Below are 20,474 nucleotides of genomic sequence, written 5' to 3'. Positions count from 1 at the left end.
TGGAGATGAAGCAAAGCTGACATCATGGTATATATACCCTGCAGTGACATCAGCCTGCCAGTATTTTCTGCAAAAGCCAACTATGGACAAACTAACAAAAACTTGATTATTAACAGATAACCATTCCAGCACTCAGCCAACAGGAAAGCACTGAACTCAAGCAAAAAGTGTAACAACACTAGCCTAGGGACTGGAGTAACACTTACCAGTAACCCCTAGAACATGTAGCCATGCAGGAGGACAATAGCACAACCATCCAGCAGCCAAGGGCGGGAAGGTGGAGTCACCTATCCTTATTAAAGAAAAGGAAATTATCAGGTAAGTAGTAATTTCTCCTTTCTTAGCGTACGGACAGATGGATCCAGGACCAGTGGGATGTACAAAAGCTATTACCGAACAAGAGTTAATCAACACCGCAAATGCAAAGGTTGTGTCCTCCCGGGCCTGCACATATAGGCAGTAATGCCTGGAAAAGGTAAGGAGGACCACGTCGTAGCTCAGCAAATGTCGATGGGAGACAACAATCTAATGTCCGCAAATGACACTGCCTGAGCCCTAGTGGAATAAGCCCTAACCTGACTAGGCAACAGCTGCTCAGCATCCACATACCCAGCTGTGACTACCTCCTTAATCCAGCGGGCTACTGGAGCCCACGACGCCAGCTCGCCCTGTTTACTCCCGCCGTGGAGAACAGACAGACAATCTGTCTTCCTGAGGGATTTAGAAACCTCCAAATACCTCAAGATATGTTTCTTGACATCCAAAGGCCATAACAGGCGATACGCCACTGCATCTCATTCCCTGTCCAGAAATGGCAGGGAAATTGACTGATTTAAGTGAAAATCTGAGACCATTTTTGGCAAAAACGAAGGAACAGTGTGCAGCTGTATCGTCCCCAGAGTCACAAGTAGAAAGGGCCCCAGCAAGATAAGGCCTGCAGTTCGGAAACCCTATGCACTAAATTGCCACAAGAAACACTGATTTCAAGGTCAGTAACCTCAAGGAAAGACTATACATCGGTCGTAAAGTAGGGCCTGACAAAAAATCCAAAACTAGATTAACACTCACAAGGGCGCCGGCAACTGCAAGGGGGGACGAAGATGCTGCTCTCCTTTTAAGAAACGGGCCACATCTGGATGAGTTGACAAAGGTCCACCATTCATTTGACCTCAAAACAGGCAAGAGCCACCACCTCTACCTTTAATGAATTAAGGGCCAACCCTTTACTCAATCCATCCTGCAAAAATTCCAAAATGAGTGGGATCTTAACCAAATGAGGTGGAACCCCCTCAATCTTCACACAAGCATCAAACACTCACCAAACCTGCACATAGGCTAAGGAAGAGAAGAACTTTCCTGCCCGTAGCAAGGTGGCAATCACTGCAGCAGAACATCCACGCTTCAGCAACTGAGCCCTCTCAAGTGCTGTATTGTAAGACAAAATTGAATCGGATCCTCTTGGAGGACCGGCCCCTGCCGAAGCAGATTCCTCTGTGAGCCTGAAACTGGAGAGGAGAGTCCACCAGAAGCCTTCGCAAATCTGCAAACTAAGGTCTTCTGGGCCAATCTGGTACCACCAGAAGCACCATCCTCGTGTGACTGTCGATCCTCCGAATCATTCTGCCCAACATGGGCCACAGGGGAAAGGCATACAGTAGCTTGACCTCTGGCCACTACTGCACAAGGGCTTTGATGCCCAAGGACTTTTGATCTCTCCTGCGATTGAAGATACGAGGAACCTTCGCATTGTGAGAAGTCACCAGCAGGTCCAGAAATGGAAGGCCCCAGCGATCTACTACGAGCTGGAGCACCTCGTTTGACAACTCCCATTCTCCTGGATCCAGACTCTGTCTGCTCAGAACATCAGCTCTTACAATGCCTTTTCCCACAATGTGGGAAACTGAGATCTCCTGAAGATGCACTTCTGCCCATTCCATAAGTTGGGCTATTTCCTGCGACACTTGCTGGCTCTTGGTTCCTCCCTGCCAGTTGATGTAAGCCACTGTCGTTTCATTCTTCAAAATTATCCGGACTGCTTGACCCTGCAATTGGTTGCCAACTTGCAAGCATGGCAACCGGATAGCACAGGCTTCTAGTCGATTGATACTCCAGAGAGACTCTTCTGTACTCCAGCACCCTTGCACTATCAGCTCCTGACAGTAAGCTCCCCAACCCTGGAGGCTCACATCTGTTGTGATACTAGCCAGTCCGGTGATCTTTGGAAAACCCCCTTTCTTAGATGATCCGCTTGCAACCACCGTGTATGCAGATCTCCATTGGTAGGTGGAGCTGAATTAAATAGCCCTGAGACTGTGGGTTTCAGCAAGACAGCAAAGTGCATTGAAAAGGACACATATATGTTCCCTCGCCCATGGCACCACCTCCAGGGTTGCCACCATCAATCCGAGCACCTGTATATAAGACGACACTGTCGGACGTATTGTGTTCATCAATAGGCACACCTACGCTAAGTTTCTGAATGCGGCCCTCCGGCAGGTACACCCTGCCCTGCTTCGTGTTGTATTGAACATCGAGATACTCCAATGACTGCGATGGCTGAAGATTGCTCTTGGCCAGGTTCACCACCCAACCTAGCGCCTGCAACAAGGAAATCACCTTGTGCGAGACCCAAAGTCTCTCTTCCAGACTCTTGGTCCAAATCAGCCTGTCTTCTAAGTACAGGAGTACCAGAATCTCATCTTTTCTCAGCTCTGCCACCACCACTGCCATAACCCTGCAAAAAGTTCTGGGCATGGTAGCCAAACCAAAAGGTAGCACTCAAAACTGATAATGATCCCCCAAAATCGCGAAACGCAGAAATCATTGGTGCTCTAGCCAGATGGGAATATGAAGGTACTCCTCGGACAAGTTCAGAGAAGTCAGAAATTCCCGACTGTACTGCCATTATCACTGAGTGCAAAGTTTCCATGTGAGACCGCACCTTGAATACTGTGTACAGTTCTGGTCGCCGCATCTCAAAAAAGATATAATTGCGATGGAGAAGGTACAGAGAAGGGCTACCAAAATGATAAGGGGAATGGAACAGCTTCCCTACGAGGAAAGACTAAAGAGGTTAGGACTTTTCAGCTTGGAGAAGAGACGACTGAGGGGGGATATGATAGAGGTGTTTAAAATCATGAGAGGTCTAGAACGGGTAGATGTGAATCGGTTATTTACTCTTTCGGATAGTAGAAAGACTAGGGGGCACTCCATGAAGTTAGCATGGGGCACATTTAAAACTAATCGGAGAAAGTTCTTTTTTACTCAATGCACAATTAAACTCTGGAATTTGTTACCAGGGGATGTGGTCAGTGCCGTTAGTATAGCTGTGTTTAAAAAAGGATTGGATAAGTTCTTGGAGGAGAAGTCCATTACCTGCTACTAAGTTCACTTAGAGAATAGCCACTGCCATTAGCAATGGTTACATGGAATAGACTTAGTTTTTGGGTACTTGCCAGGTTCTTATGACCTGGATTGGCCACGGTTGGAAACAGGATGCTGGGCTTGATGGACCCTTGGTCTGACCCAGTATGGCATTTTCTTATGTTCTTAACTCCTTTGAGATCTAGGATGCGGAAAAAAAGAGCCCTCCTTCTTGGGCATAACGAAATAAATGGAATATCGGCCCATATTTTCTTGAGACATGAGCACTGGCACTACAGCCTGCAGGCTGAGGAGTCTTGACAACGTACACTCCACTGCCTGTCTCTTCTGTGGAGAGTTGCAGGGAGACACCATGAAAAGGTCCTGAGGAATACTGCAAAACTCCAGTGCACAGCCATCTCTCATCACCTCCAGAACCCACTGGTCTGACGTGATCTTGACCCACCTCAGATAAAAAAAAAAAAAAAAAAAAGAGAGGCAGCATACTATTTCCTGTTCCCGTAGGTAGATCTGCACACCTTCACTGGAAGGCTCAGGGTGCTCCACTACTCGAGCCTGCGCTCTGCCTGAGCTGCCTGGGATGAAAGGACTGAGACATACCCACAGGTCGAGCCTCTGAAAGGCCGCTCCTCTGTAGAGTCAAAAATGTCTGAACCCCCTATTACAAACTCTCATGCTGAAGCAGTGCGGCGTTTGTTTCTTATCCTCTGGTAACCAAGGACCCTGGGACTCACCCCACTTATTGGCCATTTTCTCCAGTGAGCTCCCAAACAAGAGCAAGCCTTTAAAAGGGCAAATTCATAAGGTTAGATTTTAAGGTTGTATCGGTCAGCCAATTTCTCAGCTATAGCCGGCACCTGGCCAATATTATCGAAGCCACCCCTCTGGCCAAAATGCGAAACAAATCGCAGCCTGCATCTGCTAAAAAGGCAACTGCTGGTTCCATCACTGCCCTGAATTCACACCAGATTCATCAACCTTCTGAGAGAGAAGTAAACAAGAGCGAGTCATCAGGGAACAACAGGATGCCATCTGCAAATTCACTGTGATTGCTTCAAAAGCCTGCTTAAGGATAGCTTCAATTCTCCTATCATGTGCATCCTTTAAGGTCACTGCCCCTTCTACAGGGATAGTCATCCGCTTGGTACCGGCACACACAAGCGCATCTACCTTCGGAAAGTTCAATTGGCTTCTTACAGCTGCATCCAGGAAGTACAATCCTTCCCCCTTTAAAATTAGCTTCCGGGGTGCCCCATTCAAGATCAATCAATTCTTGAATGGCCCCCATAATAGGGAAGAAACAAGAGGCTTTACGCAAGAAATCAATATGGGATCTTTCTTTGGCTCAGACATGGATTCAGCCCCTGGTACTCTCAGCATCTTCAATGTCTGGGAAATCAAAGCCGGTAACTCATCTCTACAAAAGAAATGCAAAATAGTCCTATACGGCTCCAATCATGGAGGAGTTTCCCTTTCCTCCAAGGAAGAAGGATCTGCTTCAACATCCGTGCCATCTGGGTCCCTATCGGGGGAGACCCGTAGCAGATCTAGACGTCCTCCAATGCCTACCTGAAGCATCAGGTGTTCAGGAATCTGCAGCCTGCAATTCTGACCTGTCAAGAATGGCTGGGGCATGACTTCCGGCTATACTTTGAAGAGGGTGGACGCCTGCTGCTGAGCTCCCACTGGGCCTACCCGATTTTACCTACTCAGATCCTTCAATTTATCCTTTGGTAGGAGTAAAGACACCTCTCAATGTTCTCTGCTTGTACTATGGGCTGAAAAGAGGTCTAATGTGAAGAAAAAAGTCAAAGGTAAATTGCCCAATCAGGAGAGTGACTCTGCAGTCTCCATGCTGGAGGATGAATCTGACGCAGCCTTAACAAACATTGCTGGTGGCCTGGATTCAGCTTCTGATTTACTGGAAGCTTTCGCAGCCAAAAACATGTTGCGCCTGGATGCTCAACAACTTGGTATCGTCATGGACAAAATAGCCCAAATTGTCGAGTCGGTACGGGAACACTCAGGCAGACTTGACAAGGCTGAAACCCGGATTTCAGATCTCAAGGACTCGCTTACATCAATGAGCATCAAGTCAGAAAAGCTGGAGCGCCAACATGTCACCATGACTGGCAAATTAGAGGACCTTGAAAACCGATCGCAGCGCAACAATATCCACATCGTGGGGCTTCCAGAATGTGCAGAGGGCTGGGATGCCTTTCCTTTCGTGACTCAATGGCTCCCTCAGCTCCTAAATATTTCTAATAAGGATGGCGTCATTAAAATTGACCATGCGCATCTTATCACTGCACCAGTATCGGCAAGAGGTAGAACACCAAAAGCTTTAATTGTGCAGCTGCACAACTTTACAGATAAGCAGCGAATTTTGATTGCTGCGAGAGGCAAAATCTATGACCCATTCTGGGTCGAAAATTATGATCTTTGCCGATCTTTTACCAGAACTTCAACAATGGCAGGCCTTTTGAACCGTTAAAAGAGAATTGGGAAACTTAGGGGTGCCTTACGCTATGCTCTATCCCGCTATGCTCTATCCCGCTAAATTGAAAGTGACTTAATAACAAAGCGATTTTGTGCATGTCTATGGCAGAGGCTGAAAAGTTGCAGTCGGAGGTTAAAAGCTGCAACTCTGCCTCTAAACTATCGTGATGGCCATGTGGGTATTTCAACTTCATTCACCTGCTACTTCTCTTTGAGCCCAGCTGTTTTTGGTGGTTCGTTCTGTCCTTTTCATATACTATTCAAAGGGAGTTTCCCCCTAGCTATATTTAACTAGTTTTTCATTTACTTTTTGTGAGGTGACCCGGACCTTCCTCAACATGGCCGCATTGTTAACTTTCACTCATAAGGCCGCATCCATGATTTTCCTTTTTTACTCCACTCACACAAGCCACGTGCTCCTCCTTGTCCTGTTGATCTCCGTGAAGGTCTGGACTTTACAGTTTGCACAATGGCTTTGAACTCTTTTTTTTTTTCATTTAACTTGGGAGCCTTGACTTGGACCCTGGCTATAGTTGTTCTCTGGACTCGTACAATGGACTATTTTTGGTTTCAGCCCCATTGCTCTCAGTTTTTATATTTCTTAGCCAGGGAAAGGAGAGCGGAGCGGATAATTCTTTTCTTCTTCTTTGAAAAATTTCTTTTTTTTTTTTAAGTAATACCTAGTAGGGAGATGCATGTCCACCATCTACTAAAGATGGAGAATACTGGTGGGCTGATGTCAATGCAGGGGTATATATACCGTGATGTCATCTTTGCTACATCTCCATCTGCTGGTAGAGGTGCATAACCCACTGGTTTTGGATCCACCTGTCTGTATGCTAAGAAAGCAGCAGATGGTTAGACTCTGCATCAATTTAATCAAAGCCATGTGGCACGCTAGCTCTGATATAGTACAACTCATGAGAAAGCCACAGAGTGACAGCTCTAAAAGGAAAAAAGATGAAACGAGGAGAATGTTTGCTCTACTTTAAGTTTAAAGTTATTGGCTAGACATAATTTGAGAGAGAGAGAGACAAGCTCAATATCAGAGGCAGCAGAAAGGCTGCGTTGTATACATCAACATTTTAAGCTGAAGTTACCTTAACCGGTTCTGGAGCAGTTTACATGTATGTTATTTGGTTAATTTGCACTTTGAAACCCCTAACGTTGGACAAGCTGAAGCCATGTAGTGAAAGGTCAGTACTTTGCAACCATGTTGATCAGCTCTGTTCCTGTATGCTTTTGGGGAAACTGTGGTATTTAGAAAACCTTGAACATTTAAGTTTGAAATGCACTTTGTCATTAATTGTTAATTGTGCTGCAAGCTATATAAGTAGAACTCCAGACTGTAAAGTTTACTCTAATCAAATCAGTTGGAATCTCAGGCATGGAATCCTTTTAATCTGTGCAAACCAGCCGAGGATTAGTAGGATTATGAGCAGTACTTTTCTCCTTATGCTTGAATTTGCTTGGAAGCTTAACGTTTGAGCTGTCTTATGTCTTGCTAAACACTTGTTTCAAACTATTAGTGCTATGCTTGAGTGATAGCTGCTACTGAATAAACAGAATTTGGGGAATTGAATTTTGGCTTGTTTAGAGTCATTACTAAGGACTGGCATCGTGCAAACAGTGTTTGGGAAACAGATGAAGAACATTACAAGAGCTGCCACAAGGAGAAGAAAGTTCAGCTCTAGGTTTTGTTTTGAGTTAAAAAGGGGAGATCTCCATATAGTTGTCAACCGTTTCGAAGGACTCTGAGCGACGGTATATAAAAACTGCTAAATAAATAAATAAAATAAAATAAAAATCTATGAGACAAATTTGGAACTGGGAGAATGATTCGGAGTTTATTGGGAAAGGGGGGGGGGACGGGACAATCTTTATAAGACCAGGAAACTAGGCTAAAAATGAGCAAATAAAATAGTTGAATGCTAAAGAAAATGTTTTCCCTGTCCCCTAAAAATTTTAGCTGGTGCCCAATTTTTCTAATAATTGTACACCTTTGCTTAATACAAAGATTAGAATATAGGAGTACATGAGCTAAAGTTATATACTGAAAGATGTAGATTAAAACATTGCACCAATGATCCTCAGCCCACAAGTTTCATGCTTATCTATGTTTATTAGGAATGTTGATAGCTGGGTGGCTAGGGGACGTGAGGATCACCTGGTAACATGCCTACCTGGTGCGAAGGTGGCGAACTAACCCATCACCTAGATAGGATTTTAGACAGTGCTGGGGAGAAGCCGGCTGTCGTGGTACAAGTGGGCACCAATGACATAGGAAAATGTGGGAGAGGGGTTCTGGAAGCCAAATTTAGGCTCTTAGGTAGAAAGCTGAAAACCAGAACATCCAGGGTAGCATTCTCTGAAATGCTTTCTGCTCCACGGCGCAGGTCCCCAGAGGCAGGCAGAGTTCCAGTGTCTCAATGCAAGGATGAGGCAATGGTGCAAGGAAGAGGGATACAGTTTTGTAAGGAACTGGGGAACCTTTTGGGGAAGGGGGGAGTCTTTTCCGAAGGGATGGTCTCCACCTTAACCAGGGTGGAACCAGGCTGCTGGCACTAACCTTTAAAAGCTGCTGTATCTCCTTTTTAAACTAGAACAAAGGGGAAAGCCAACAATCACTCAGCAGTGCATAGTTCGGAGGGAGGTATCTTCGAAAGATACTAATGAAGCATTAGAGTTAGGGCATCCCGACAGAGAGGTTCCAATAATAAGAAAAGTAGTTCATGTGCCTATAAGTAAAGAATCACCTGAGCTAAAAGATTCCAAAATTATCCCTGACAACTGAAAAGCAGTGTTAATACAAACAAAACACACACTTTGAATGTTTGTATGCTAATGTCAGAATTCTAAGAAGTATGATGGGAGAGTTAGAGTGAATAGCACTGAATGATGATAGACTTAATTGGCATCTCAGAGACATGGTGGAAGGAGGATAACAATAGGATAGTACTATACCATGGTACAAAGTGAAAGAGAGGAGCAACTTGGTGGCGGGTGGCATTTTATGTCTGGGATAGCATAGAGATCAACAGGATAAAGATCCTGCAAGAGACTAAATGCACAATAGAATCTTTATAGGTAGAAATTCCTTGTGTGTTGGGGGGAAGAGTATAGTGATAGGAAGATACTACCGTCCACTTGGCCAAAATGATGAGACAGACAGTGAAATGCTAAGAGAAATTGGGGAAGCTATAGGGAAGCTAACTAAATTGGTAGTGCAGTAATGGGAGATTTCAATTACCTAGTCAAATAGGAGAGTCAGTGGTATACCACACAAATATAATCAACAAAAAAATAGTGGAAACCAAAATGATTTGGTATTATAGCCTAAAAGGTGACAGCAAGCCTGTCGTTGTGACACTTAGCAAAGTGACCAACCGGTCTACACATCACCCACCTTAGAAAGTCCTTTTTTAATGAAAATGAATTTTTTTTAGAATTTTTGATTTTTCATAAAATTTCATAAAATTTCTTCCAATATATATTAGTGAAAGACTCTTCACATTTAATTTTGCCAAACCCAACACGGCCCGTGTTTCGCTGTGAAGCTTCTTCAGGGGCATGCAATGATATCAATATATAGCGAGTCACATCACTTTACCACGTGGCGTCTCAATGTCTCTTCGCCTGGAAGCAAAGGCTTCCAGGCGAAGAGACATTGAGATGCCACGTCCAAATTCAAAATGGTAAAGTGATGTGACTCGCTATATATTGATATCATTGCATGCCCCTGAAGAAGCTTCACAGCGAAACATGGGCCGTGTTGGGTTTGGCAAAATTAAATGTGAAGAGTCTTTCACTAATATATATTGGAAGAAATTTTATGAAAAATCAAAAATTCTAAAAAAATTCATTTTCATTAAAAAAGGACTTTCCAAGGTGGGTGATGTGTAGACCGGTTGGTCACTTTGCTAAGTGTCACAATGACAGGCTTGCTGACACCTTTTAGATTTCAATTACCCCAATATTGACTGGGTAAATGTAACATCAGGACATGCTAGAAAGATAAAGTTCCTGGATGGAACAAATGACAATTTTATGGAGCATTTGGTTCAGAGAGGGACAAAAGAGAGAGCAATTTTAGATCTAATTCTCAGTGGAGATCAGGATCTGGTGGGGCCGCTTGGCAATAGTGATCATAACATGATCAAATTTGAATTAATGACAGGAAGGGGGACAGTAAGTAAATCCATGGCTCTAACACTAAACTTACAAAAGGGAAACATTGACAAAATGACGAAAGTAGTTTAAAAAAAACCCAACAAATTAAAAGTGCAGCTACAAAGAAAGAGTGTGCAACAGGCATGGACATTGTTTAGAAATACTATATTAGAAGTGCAGACCAGATATATTCCACGCATTAATAAAGGTGGAAGGAAGGTTAAACGATTGCAGACATGGTTAAAAAAGTGAGGTGAAAGGCTATTTTAGCCAAAAGATCTTCATTCAAAAACTGGAAGAAGGATCCATCAGAGGAAAACAGGATAAAGCATAAGCATTGGCTATTTAAATGTAAGACATTGATAAGACAGGCTAAGAGAGAATTTGAAAAGAAGTTGGCTACAGAGGCAAAAACTCATAATAAAAAAAAAACTTAAAAATATATCCAAAGCAGAAAGCCTGTGAGGGAGCTAGTTGGACTGTTAAATGATCGAGGGGTTAAAGGGGCACTTAGGGAAGATAAGGCCATTGTGGAAAGACTAAATTAATTCTTTGCTTCAGTGTTTACTGAAGAGGATGTTGGGGAGATACCAAAATGGTATTCAAGGATGATGATTCAAAAGGGTGATGATTCAGATCAACTGAACCAAATCATGGTGAACCTGAAAGATGTAGTAGGCCAGATTGACAAACTGAAGAGTAGTAAATTACTTGGACTAGATGGTATACACCCCAGAGATCTGAAAGAACTCATAAAAGAAATTTGAGACCTATTAGTAAAAATTTGAAACCTATCATTCAAATCATCCATTGTACATGAAGACTGGGTTGTGGCCATGTAACCCCAATATTTAAAAAGGGCTCCAGGGGAGATCCGGGAAACTATAGACTGATGAGTTTGACTTCAGTGCCGGGAAAAATCATGGAAACTGTTAAAGAATAAAATCACCGAACATTTAGATAGACATGGTTAAATGGACACAGCCAGCTCGGATTTACTCAAGGGAAGTCTTACCTCACAAATCTACATTTTAATGAGGGGGTGAATAAACATGTGGACAAATGTGAACTGGTAGTTATGGTGTATTTTGATTTTCAGAAGGCGTTTGACAAAGTCCCTCATGAGAGGCTTCTATGAAAACTAAAAAGCCATGGGATAGGAAGAGAGATTGTTTTGTGAATTGCAAACTGGTTAAAAGACAGGAAACAGAGAGTATGATTAAATGATCTGTTTTCACAGTAGAAAAGGGTAAGCAGTGTAGAGCCTCAGGGATATGTACTAGGACCACTGCTTTTTAATATATTTATAAATGATCTGGAAAGAGGCATGACGAGTGAGGTGTTTAAATTTGCTGACGACACAAAATTATGCAGATTAGTTAAATTTTAAGCGGACTGTGATAAATTGCAGAAGGACCTCGTGAGACTGGAAGATTGGATGTCCGAATGGCAGATGAAACCTAATGTGGACAAATACAAAGTGATGCATATAGGGAAAAATAACCCTTTCTCTGATTATACGATGTTAGGTTCATATTAGGAGTTACCACCCAGGAAAGAGATCTAGGTGTCATAGTGGATAATACATTGAAATCGTTGGCTCAGTGCGTAGCGGTCTAAAAAGCAAACAGAATGTTAAGAATTATTAGGAAGGGAATTGTGAATAAAACGAAAAATGTCAATGTCTCTATCGCTCCATGGTGAGAATGCACCTTAAGGACTGTGTACAATTCTGGTTGCCGCATTTCAAAAAAGATATAGTTGTGATGGAGAAGGTACAGAGAAGGGTGGCCAAAATGATAAAGGGGATGGAACAGCTCCCCTGTGAGGAAAGGCTAAAGAGGTTAGGGCTGTTCAACTTGGAGAACAGTTGGATGAGGGGGCATATGATATAAGTCTACAAAATCATGAAAGGACTTGAACAGGTAAATATGAATCAGTTATTTACTCTTTCAGATAATACAAGGACTAGGGGGCAGTCCATGAAGTTAGCAAGTAGTTCTTTTAAATCAAAATCGGAGAAAATTATTTTTCACTCAATGCATAATTAAGCTCTAGAATTCATTGCCAGAGGATATGGTTAAGGCAGATAATGCAGCTGGGTTTAAAAAAAGGTTTGGATAAGTTCCTAGAGCAGAAATCCATAAACTGCTCTTACTAAATAAGGATTAGTTGCTTGGGATCTATTCATTTAATGTTTGGGTACTTGCCATGTACATTTGACTTGGTTGGCCACTATTAGACACAGGATACTGGGCTTGATGGACTCTTGGTCTGACCCAGTATGGCATATCTTATGTTATGCTCTCATGTTATCTTTTGTAGGGCTTTGTTAATTGGACTTATTTCTGTTTTCTTTGCTCCATACTTTCTCTCTCCCCCTCCCACCTTCCCTCCCTTCCCCTTCTCCAACCCCTCCTCCTCTTTTGTGCAGCATGGTGGCAGGGAGCCACTTAAATGGCTATGGTGGTAGCAGCAGCTCCAATTAGCCATGGGCCAACTGCACTAGAGCAACTCTCGGTCCGGGCTGGCAGCAGTTTCAAAATGTTAGGCATCCGGGATTTTTTTCAGCTCTACTTTAAACAGGCTGATGCAATATTGGGGGCTCAGGCTAGCGCACTGGTTATCTCTATAATGGATGCACATTTTGGACGCGCTAAGCTAATGCAATAAAGGGATTAGTGCATCCAAAACACATGTCTAATCGAGCACGTAGCCAACAGCATTCATCACATATAAATTCATGTATATGAGGCTATTAGCCATTACCCCAGGATGCAAAAACTGACTGCACGCCCAACTCGCCCTATTTTAAATGGAAAATGTAATGCCAGCCCCAGGGTGGCATTAGGTCATGCCTCACTTAAGGGCTCAACAAAAAAAAAAAAAACCCCAAAAAAATGCTCTCTCTGGTTCCTCCTACAAAGTATCGTCACGATACTAAGTAGGAGGAAACAGAGACCAAAAAAAAAAAGACCCGACAGGGAAAAAAAAAATGTTTCAGGTCACACAATATACAATAACAATACATAAGGTCCATGCCATGTATATTGTGCGTGTATATTGTGCCAGTAGCAAGAGAAATTTGACTATTGTACTAAGGGTCCGTTTCTCTAACTTGCACTTACAGCCATCTCTCCCAGGTGCCCGTTGCCAAGGAGTTGCTAGGGATGCACAATTTCCCCTAGCAGCTCCTTTTCAACCCAAGTTTCCTTATTGCATCGCGTGCCCAGGAGAGGTGGATGGGTGCGTGTTAGGTAAAAGGGTTCTCAATGTGAGTGCCCGATTTTAGCATGCCCATATTGCATCGGCCTGTAAGTGTTTTGCTTTTACCAAGCAAAAGATTAGTAGGAAATAGTGCCAAACAAAACTTTAGCTTTTGTCCAGCAAAAACATGATGCCACTCAAAGGAAAGGTTTTAGAGGTGCTGAATTAACAGGATAAACCTGTATCAATCTAGGGCATACCCGGACTTTGGTGGGCTGCAACCATTAGCATCCAAATTTGTCACATATTAAAGTATTAATAAGCTTGATATACAAAGATACTCTTGATGTTTTATGATCTAGATCTGAATTGACAATACGCAACTTCCATGTATAAAATTACCAAAAACTAAACTAATATAAATAAACTAAACTGGAAATCACATGCATGACAATGGCAGAAGTTCCCAAAACCTTATAGCGAGTTATCCCAGTATTCAACACCAAACAAGGGGTTCTGCACATGGCACCATGCAGCAAACTCTGGCTTGTACTCAACACTGGTACCTATCATAATGCATACTGTTTCACCAAGAAAATGACTTCTTATTGAAAAAGATAATAATGGAATCATTAGTATTATTCATAGATAAATAAGTTTCCCTCCCTGGACAACAAAGCTGATACAGCATGCATTTGTTAAGCTGGAAGGGGTTAAACTGAATTCAAAGATCTATTACAGAAAAGCATTCCAAGTTTCTTTCATTTATGTATGTTAATCTTACAGGTAGGAAATATCAAGTAAATATAGTAAAGACAATTTTACAGATCTGGTCATCAACATTTACCAGTCATACTGCTGTCTCGATTTACTCCGTTATGGAGCTTGCAGTGCACCAACGCTGCATCAAACAGCCACGACCCAAAGAGGTTCAAGATACTGTTGACTTTTGGCCTTGTGGGGGCAGGTAGAGGCCGAGGCTCGGAGCTGGTTTGATTTGGGCTGGACAGTGGGGATGTCGAAGATGGCTGATGTTGAACCTTGGAGGCATGAGCAGTACTAACCTATGAAGAGAAAAGCCAGGTTAGGGTTTGCTACTATTATCAGATTTGAATTTCCTTCTCCAAGTCCCATTTGTTTTGCTTTTTTAGAGTGTTCACTTAACCAAAATTTCTCACTTGCACAAGATTATTTTTTTAGGTAATGATACCTAGTATGTGCCATTTTATATATGCTGCCAGTTTTTGCTTTTAGCCCAAAGCATCACCAAAAGTCATATGTTCTTTGGTCTTGTTTCCCTTTGTCTCCTTCCTTGTGCCTTTGCTCCTCCAAGCAGTACACAGGCTCCCAGAATATAGATGGGATCGCTCTATTATTTATGTATTAACTAAATTAATTATTCATTTTTTGAATATGAAATTCACTGAAAGTGAAGTACAACAGTGAGATGGCTAGACATAATCTGGGTATATGCAACTTGATACTGAAATGGTGCCTAACATTTTTATTGAACTTTGTCACCGTTACTGCTTACTTTAGATAAATACAAAGGATTATACTATGTCCCTGATGGTCTCTGCCCCTCTCAGTTCCTAGTGACCTTGCTCTTCCAAAGCAGCATGAAGGCTGCCAGAATGGAGGTGGAACCACCTTATAACCCTGAAGGTCTTCTCTAAATATCCCTCTGTCTGCCTCAGTCCCTCTTGGTCGGCCACTCTAGTTTCCAGAGACTGTACTTGTTCCCTGAGCCCTATGAGGTTTGATCCAGGTGCACATATAGAAGCATATATGTGGCACTCAGTGCAAAACAAGGGATAGCCCCCATCATGTTGCTAGACTACTGTCTGTATCTTGCCTTTTTTTTTTAATCTGAGAAAAGGACTGAAAATTTCCAAGCAATTAAACCAAAACTGTATTGAATTTCTATCTAAAACTCAGCAATTAAGAGTTCTAATAACCTTCAACAAAATCAAGAGAGGAATTATGAACAGATGTGACTTGCACCAATGAGAATTCTTACAGGAAAGGTAACCTGCCCATAGAAAATTAAGGGAGAAACAAAATGGCATACGCAGGAATAAAAAACTAAAGTTCAATTTCCGAGCAGCAATTTATATCAAGTCACAAGAGAATAAAGTGAACAAAAAGGAGAAATTTAGTCTTTAAATTTCCTTTCCTTGAATCCTGCTATACCAGTCCAGATATACAGGTTTAAACCATCTGGTCAGCAGCTAAAGTCAGAGAACCACAATCTTTTCAGTGACACCCTGACTGCCTATGTGCAGGATGAACACTTAGCAGTATCTTTATGTCAAAACAATGGCGTAAGAAACCGCTATGAAACTATAAAATAATTAAGAAAACCTTGGAAAACAGGAGGAAATCTAATAACTCTCCTCTTAAAATTACAACAGACAAGAAGGGAAGAATAAAGGTAGAAAACAGCAAGAAGGGAAGATATAGAGAAGCCTTGAGACCTTTCCATAGAGAGAGCCTGTGACTCTTCTACAGAACCCAAAGGACTCTCAGCCAAGGACATGAGTGCAGCAGCTGACTTCCCAGGGAGGTCCTGGACAGGTCTAGCAGGATTCAAGGAAAGGAAATTTAAATCTAAATTTCTCCTTCCTTATCTTCTTAGATTAGTCCAGATGCATGGGAAGTACCCAAGCCCCTTTCTAACGTGGGTGGGAAGATGAGAGAGTTGCCATGAGAATACCTGCTGCAAGGCCGCATCTCCCTTGGCTTGGTGATCTACTCTGTACTGCTTCACTAATGAATGTAAGGAAGACCAAGCAATGTGTTCCAGAGCAACCACTGTAACTGCCCAAGGGGAAGCCTGAGCAAAGTGTCTCTGGAACCTGCAGAGCCTTCTGAAAGCATGTTGAAGAGATTGCCTCTTTAATCCTCCTAGTAAATGACAATCCCCAATGAGACCTGCTAAATAACCAAAAGCCTATCAACTTTCTAAAACAAATTAGTCACCTCTAAATATCTGAGAAGGATTCAATAAATATCCAAGGAATGAAGAAACCAAGATAGCCAGATGAATTTGAAACCACCTATCTCTTGCAAGTAATGCTGAATACACAAAGCTGCCTAATCTACTTCCAAGAGGAGGATATGAAGACCTACCCTACCATGACATTCCACCTTAGGGAATGCCATTGGTTAAGAAAGTCCGACTAAGCAGAGATACTAGCAAAGAACTCTTCAGGATAAGGCCATAACTTTTTTTAAAATAATTTTTAAATTATATTCTACCTTTCATAACACTTTAAAGCTGATTAAATTCAGGTAGTATAGGTATTTCCCTATCCCCAAAGGATGTACAATCTAAGGAGCTCATTCACTAAGCTGAGTTAGGCCATTTATCATGCAAAAAATGCACAATTTTTGGCACAGTAAATGCTATAATGAGGGGGATAATATAAAATATTTGAAACATCTTGCATTAAAGAAGCCCCACCACTATGCGTATTAAAATGAGTTCATTAGATTGCAAATTCATGCTAATCTGCTCATTAAGACCCTAAATTACCATAACACTACGTAAATCAAATAACGCTACTTGCTGAAAAACTTGGAAGTCATGTTACTGAAATGAAGTTAGCTACTACAAGAGTTGTAGTTAACTTTCCCCTGGAGTCTCAAGACAATAACACACATCTCAAGGCTCCTAGGGCACTGTCAAAGGGGCTGCTCAGTCCAAAGAATGCTCTCCCTTCGGGGTAGTAAAACCCCCCTGGGGGTCTGCATAGAGCCCCATCCTCACACAAGCACCTGCGAGGTGGCCCACTGTTCTAAAAATTTAACAAAGAAAAAAAGAAATGATGCAAGTCCCGCCTTTCGCTTAAACAGGCCTTTGAAATTTCATGAACTTTTTTGGGCTACCTCGAGCATTATTCCTGCACTATTTGATGGTTTTAAATATATAGGGGCACTGCAATATTTTTTTTTTATAGTTTTGTATGTTGTTTAAGTATTATGTATTTATTATTATTAATTTTTTTATTTTTATCATGGATCACTGTGTGTTTGTTTTAACAGAATACTGATTTACCACCTAAACAGGAGATTTTTTTTTGCCATAATCTTTATTTATTTACAAACAAACCACTTACAGTTTATCACAGCCATAGTAACAAACAACATTTTCTCCTACCCCATGGACATCTTAGATTCTATGATCCCACCATATGTGAATAAGACTAATAAAAACTCTTATCATTCCTGATCAATAACTGTAGTACAGGGAGCACTAAGAATATTGATATAGGTGTTTGAATTGCAACTAAAGTTTTCCTGGTAGGGAATCTATGAACACCCCCCTGTAAGAACATAAGATATGCCATATTGGGTCAGACCAAGGGTCCATCAAACCCAGTATTCTGTCTTCAACAATGGCCAATCCAAGTCACAAGTACCTGGCAAGTACCCAAACATGAAATAGATCCCACATGCTGCTAATGCCGGCAACAAGCAGTGGCTTTTCCCCATTGACTAATAGCAATTTATGGACTTCTCCTCCAGGACTTATCTGAACCTTTTTTAAATCCAGCTATACTAGTTGGCTTAACCACATCCTCTGGCAATGAATTCCGGAGTTTAATTGTGCACTGAGTGAAAAAGAATTGTCTCCAATTTGGTTTACAACATCATGGAGTGCTCCCTAGTCCTTGTATTACCCAAAAGAGTAAATAACCATTTCACATTTTCATATTTGAACAAAAGATCTTACATATGATTGGGGATGGAACAAAATTGATCTGAAGTTTAAAGAAAGCAACATTTACCATTTTGGTACGTCATAGACTTAAATTAAGAGGGTCCGATAGCAACAATTTCAATAAAATACAGTTTCCCAATGAGACAGCTTTTATTTGGAAACATTCTTATATTTTCCTAACCCACCCAACCAATATCATATCCTAGCAAAAATAGCCCAGCAGAGCCCAATATGATTTTCACTGTTTTTATTTATGGATGTTTCTTATAAACCGCCTTGTAATGTTGATAAACTGTCTAGAAATTGTAAAATAAATAGAAATCCGGTACTCGGAAGCCAGGATACCACCTGAGCCCACCGCTTCAGATCATCACCCTTTTTTGGGGAAAAAAAAATTGCCCTAATGGTCCAGTGAGCCGCCTCACCCACCACCCTCAGTCCCCATCCCTCTGCATAAAAAGATCCCTGGTGGTTTAGTGGACCACCAACCTGGACCCACGTATCTAAAAAAGTCACCCTGGTGGTCCAGAGGGGGCCTGAAGCTCCTCCTAGACTCCAGGCCCGGGCAGTGGCCATTTTCCACTGGACCATCAGGGTGACCTTTTTAGGTAAAGGTGGTGTCAAGAGAAGTGGGCATCAGGGGTCCTCTAGACCATCAGGGATCAGATTTTTTGTGAGAAAGAATAGGGTTGGGGGGATGGAGCTTGCATCATTCTTAAAAAAGATTTTAAAAAATCTTTACAAAAGGCTGCCTGCAAGGATGGGGGTGGGGAGGGATGGTGATAAGATGGGTGGTTTATGCAGACCCTGGGGGGGGGGGGGGGGTTTACTACTTTGGGGGACAGAGGTATTATCGAGGCTGAGTGGTTCATTTATCCCTTGGGAAAAAATACTGCAGTTTAGTAAATGACCCCTAATTTTGTACCTGAGGCAATGAAGAGTGAAGTGATTTGCCCAAAGTCAGTAGTGTCCGTGAGATTTTAACCCTGGCTTCCCTAGTTCGCAGCCTGCTACTCTAACCACTAGACTTCTCCTCTACTCCAACTCTGCAATACATGTAGCTAAATATATGGCCACTAGAAGTACCATCTTTAAGGAGAGATCTTAGAGAGAAGCATATTTATCTGGCTTGAAGGCAGGATCCACCAGAACGCTAATTACCAGACTAAGATCCCATTAAGGAACCAGGAAATAAGGGAACCCTTTGACCAGACCCTTCTGAAGAGAGACAGAATGGCCAGAAAGCAGAGTTGCTTACCTGTAACAGGTGTTCTCCCAGGACAGCAGGATGTAGTCCTCACATGTGGGTGATGTCACTGGACGGAGCCCTATCACAGAAAACTTTTCTGTCAAAGTTTCTAGAACTTTTGACTGGCACATTGAGAATGCCCAGCATGCCATGATCCCTGCAGCCACAGGGGTCTCCCTTCAGTCTCTTTTTTTCCGCACTGCAGTTTGCCTCTCGGTTAGGAGCTCTGTGAGAATTTCTCACACAAAATTCCTCAAGAAAAAATAAATATTTTATTTCAAAAAACATTCCCTCATAGGGGTCTCCCATTGGGATAGTGTTTTTCCATCGTTCGGTGAGTAAGTTCACTATTTCCGATTGATTCCCACACCCATCTTTTTCGGTGTCCGCAGGCAATCGACCGTTTTTGGGCCTCAACCTCTGCCATTATGGCAACAGGTTTCTGAAAATGTCCGGAGTGCCCCCGAATCATGTTGATTATCGACCCACATTATGTCTGTGTGCTGTGCCTCGGCTCATCACACGACATGTCTAACTGCCCAAGTTGTGCCAAGGTGACTCTTAAGGGTAGGCGGGCTCGCCTCGACAAGATGGAGACTCTGTTCAAAATGAAGTTGACTCCATCGACATCCACCCAATCGTCACTGGCAGGACCATTGAAAAAGTTAGTCATAAAACCTCGCCGGGAGCACCAGGGCAGCAGTGACCGTCCGTCACCAACTCCTTCTAAGGCATCCACATCATCTACCTGAGTTCTGGGGAAAGACCGGACCGAGCACTGAGGGAAGCATGGACACGACTTCCGGTGCCGGTACCGATCCTGCATCGGCTTCGATGACTATCGAGCCGCTTGCGAAGAAGACATGGGTAGAGGAGCCTCTAACACCCTTTCCACCCGAAAAACCAAGGCGCTCCCCACCGATATCGGTACCGGGTACTGAGCCCCCACAGGTCCTTGTGGAGGTGCCAGTAGTGCCTAGCCTGCCATCCCCTGTAGCTGCGATATCTACAACAGCTTTCAGGGAGGAACTGGACGGTTTCATCCGCCAGGCAGTGCTCAATACTCTGAGACCTACCGCCATCGATGCCAGCCACCATACAGACACCGGAGCCATCAATATTTGCTCCGTTGCTAACCAGGCTGGATACGCTCATCAGTGCCCTTCCAACACAACCTGGGCCACCGATGCCAAAGCAACCTGCAAAGCCTCTGAAATCCCTGATTCCCATTCCTGGGTC

At 42.8% G+C, this 20,474-nt stretch overlaps 1 protein-coding gene across 6 annotated transcripts in view; it reads right to left on the bottom strand.

Annotated features, from left to right (window-relative positions):
• Positions 1–20,474, bottom strand: part of RALGAPB (Ral GTPase activating protein non-catalytic beta subunit) — a 392,859-nt gene that overhangs the window by 315,504 nt on the left and 56,881 nt on the right. For all 6 annotated transcript variants that reach the window (XM_029614592.1, XM_029614596.1, XM_029614594.1 and 3 more), the window contains one exon: positions 14,108–14,324. In XM_029614592.1, coding sequence (XP_029470452.1) covers positions 14,108–14,324 — 217 coding nt within the window. The remainder of the gene's footprint in view (positions 1–14,107; positions 14,325–20,474) is intronic.

This window comes from Rhinatrema bivittatum, chromosome 8 (assembly GCF_901001135.1).
Source record: "Rhinatrema bivittatum chromosome 8, aRhiBiv1.1, whole genome shotgun sequence".
Taxonomy (NCBI): Eukaryota; Metazoa; Chordata; class Amphibia; order Gymnophiona; family Rhinatrematidae; genus Rhinatrema; species Rhinatrema bivittatum.
This window is presented reverse-complemented; position numbering and strand designations above follow the sequence as displayed.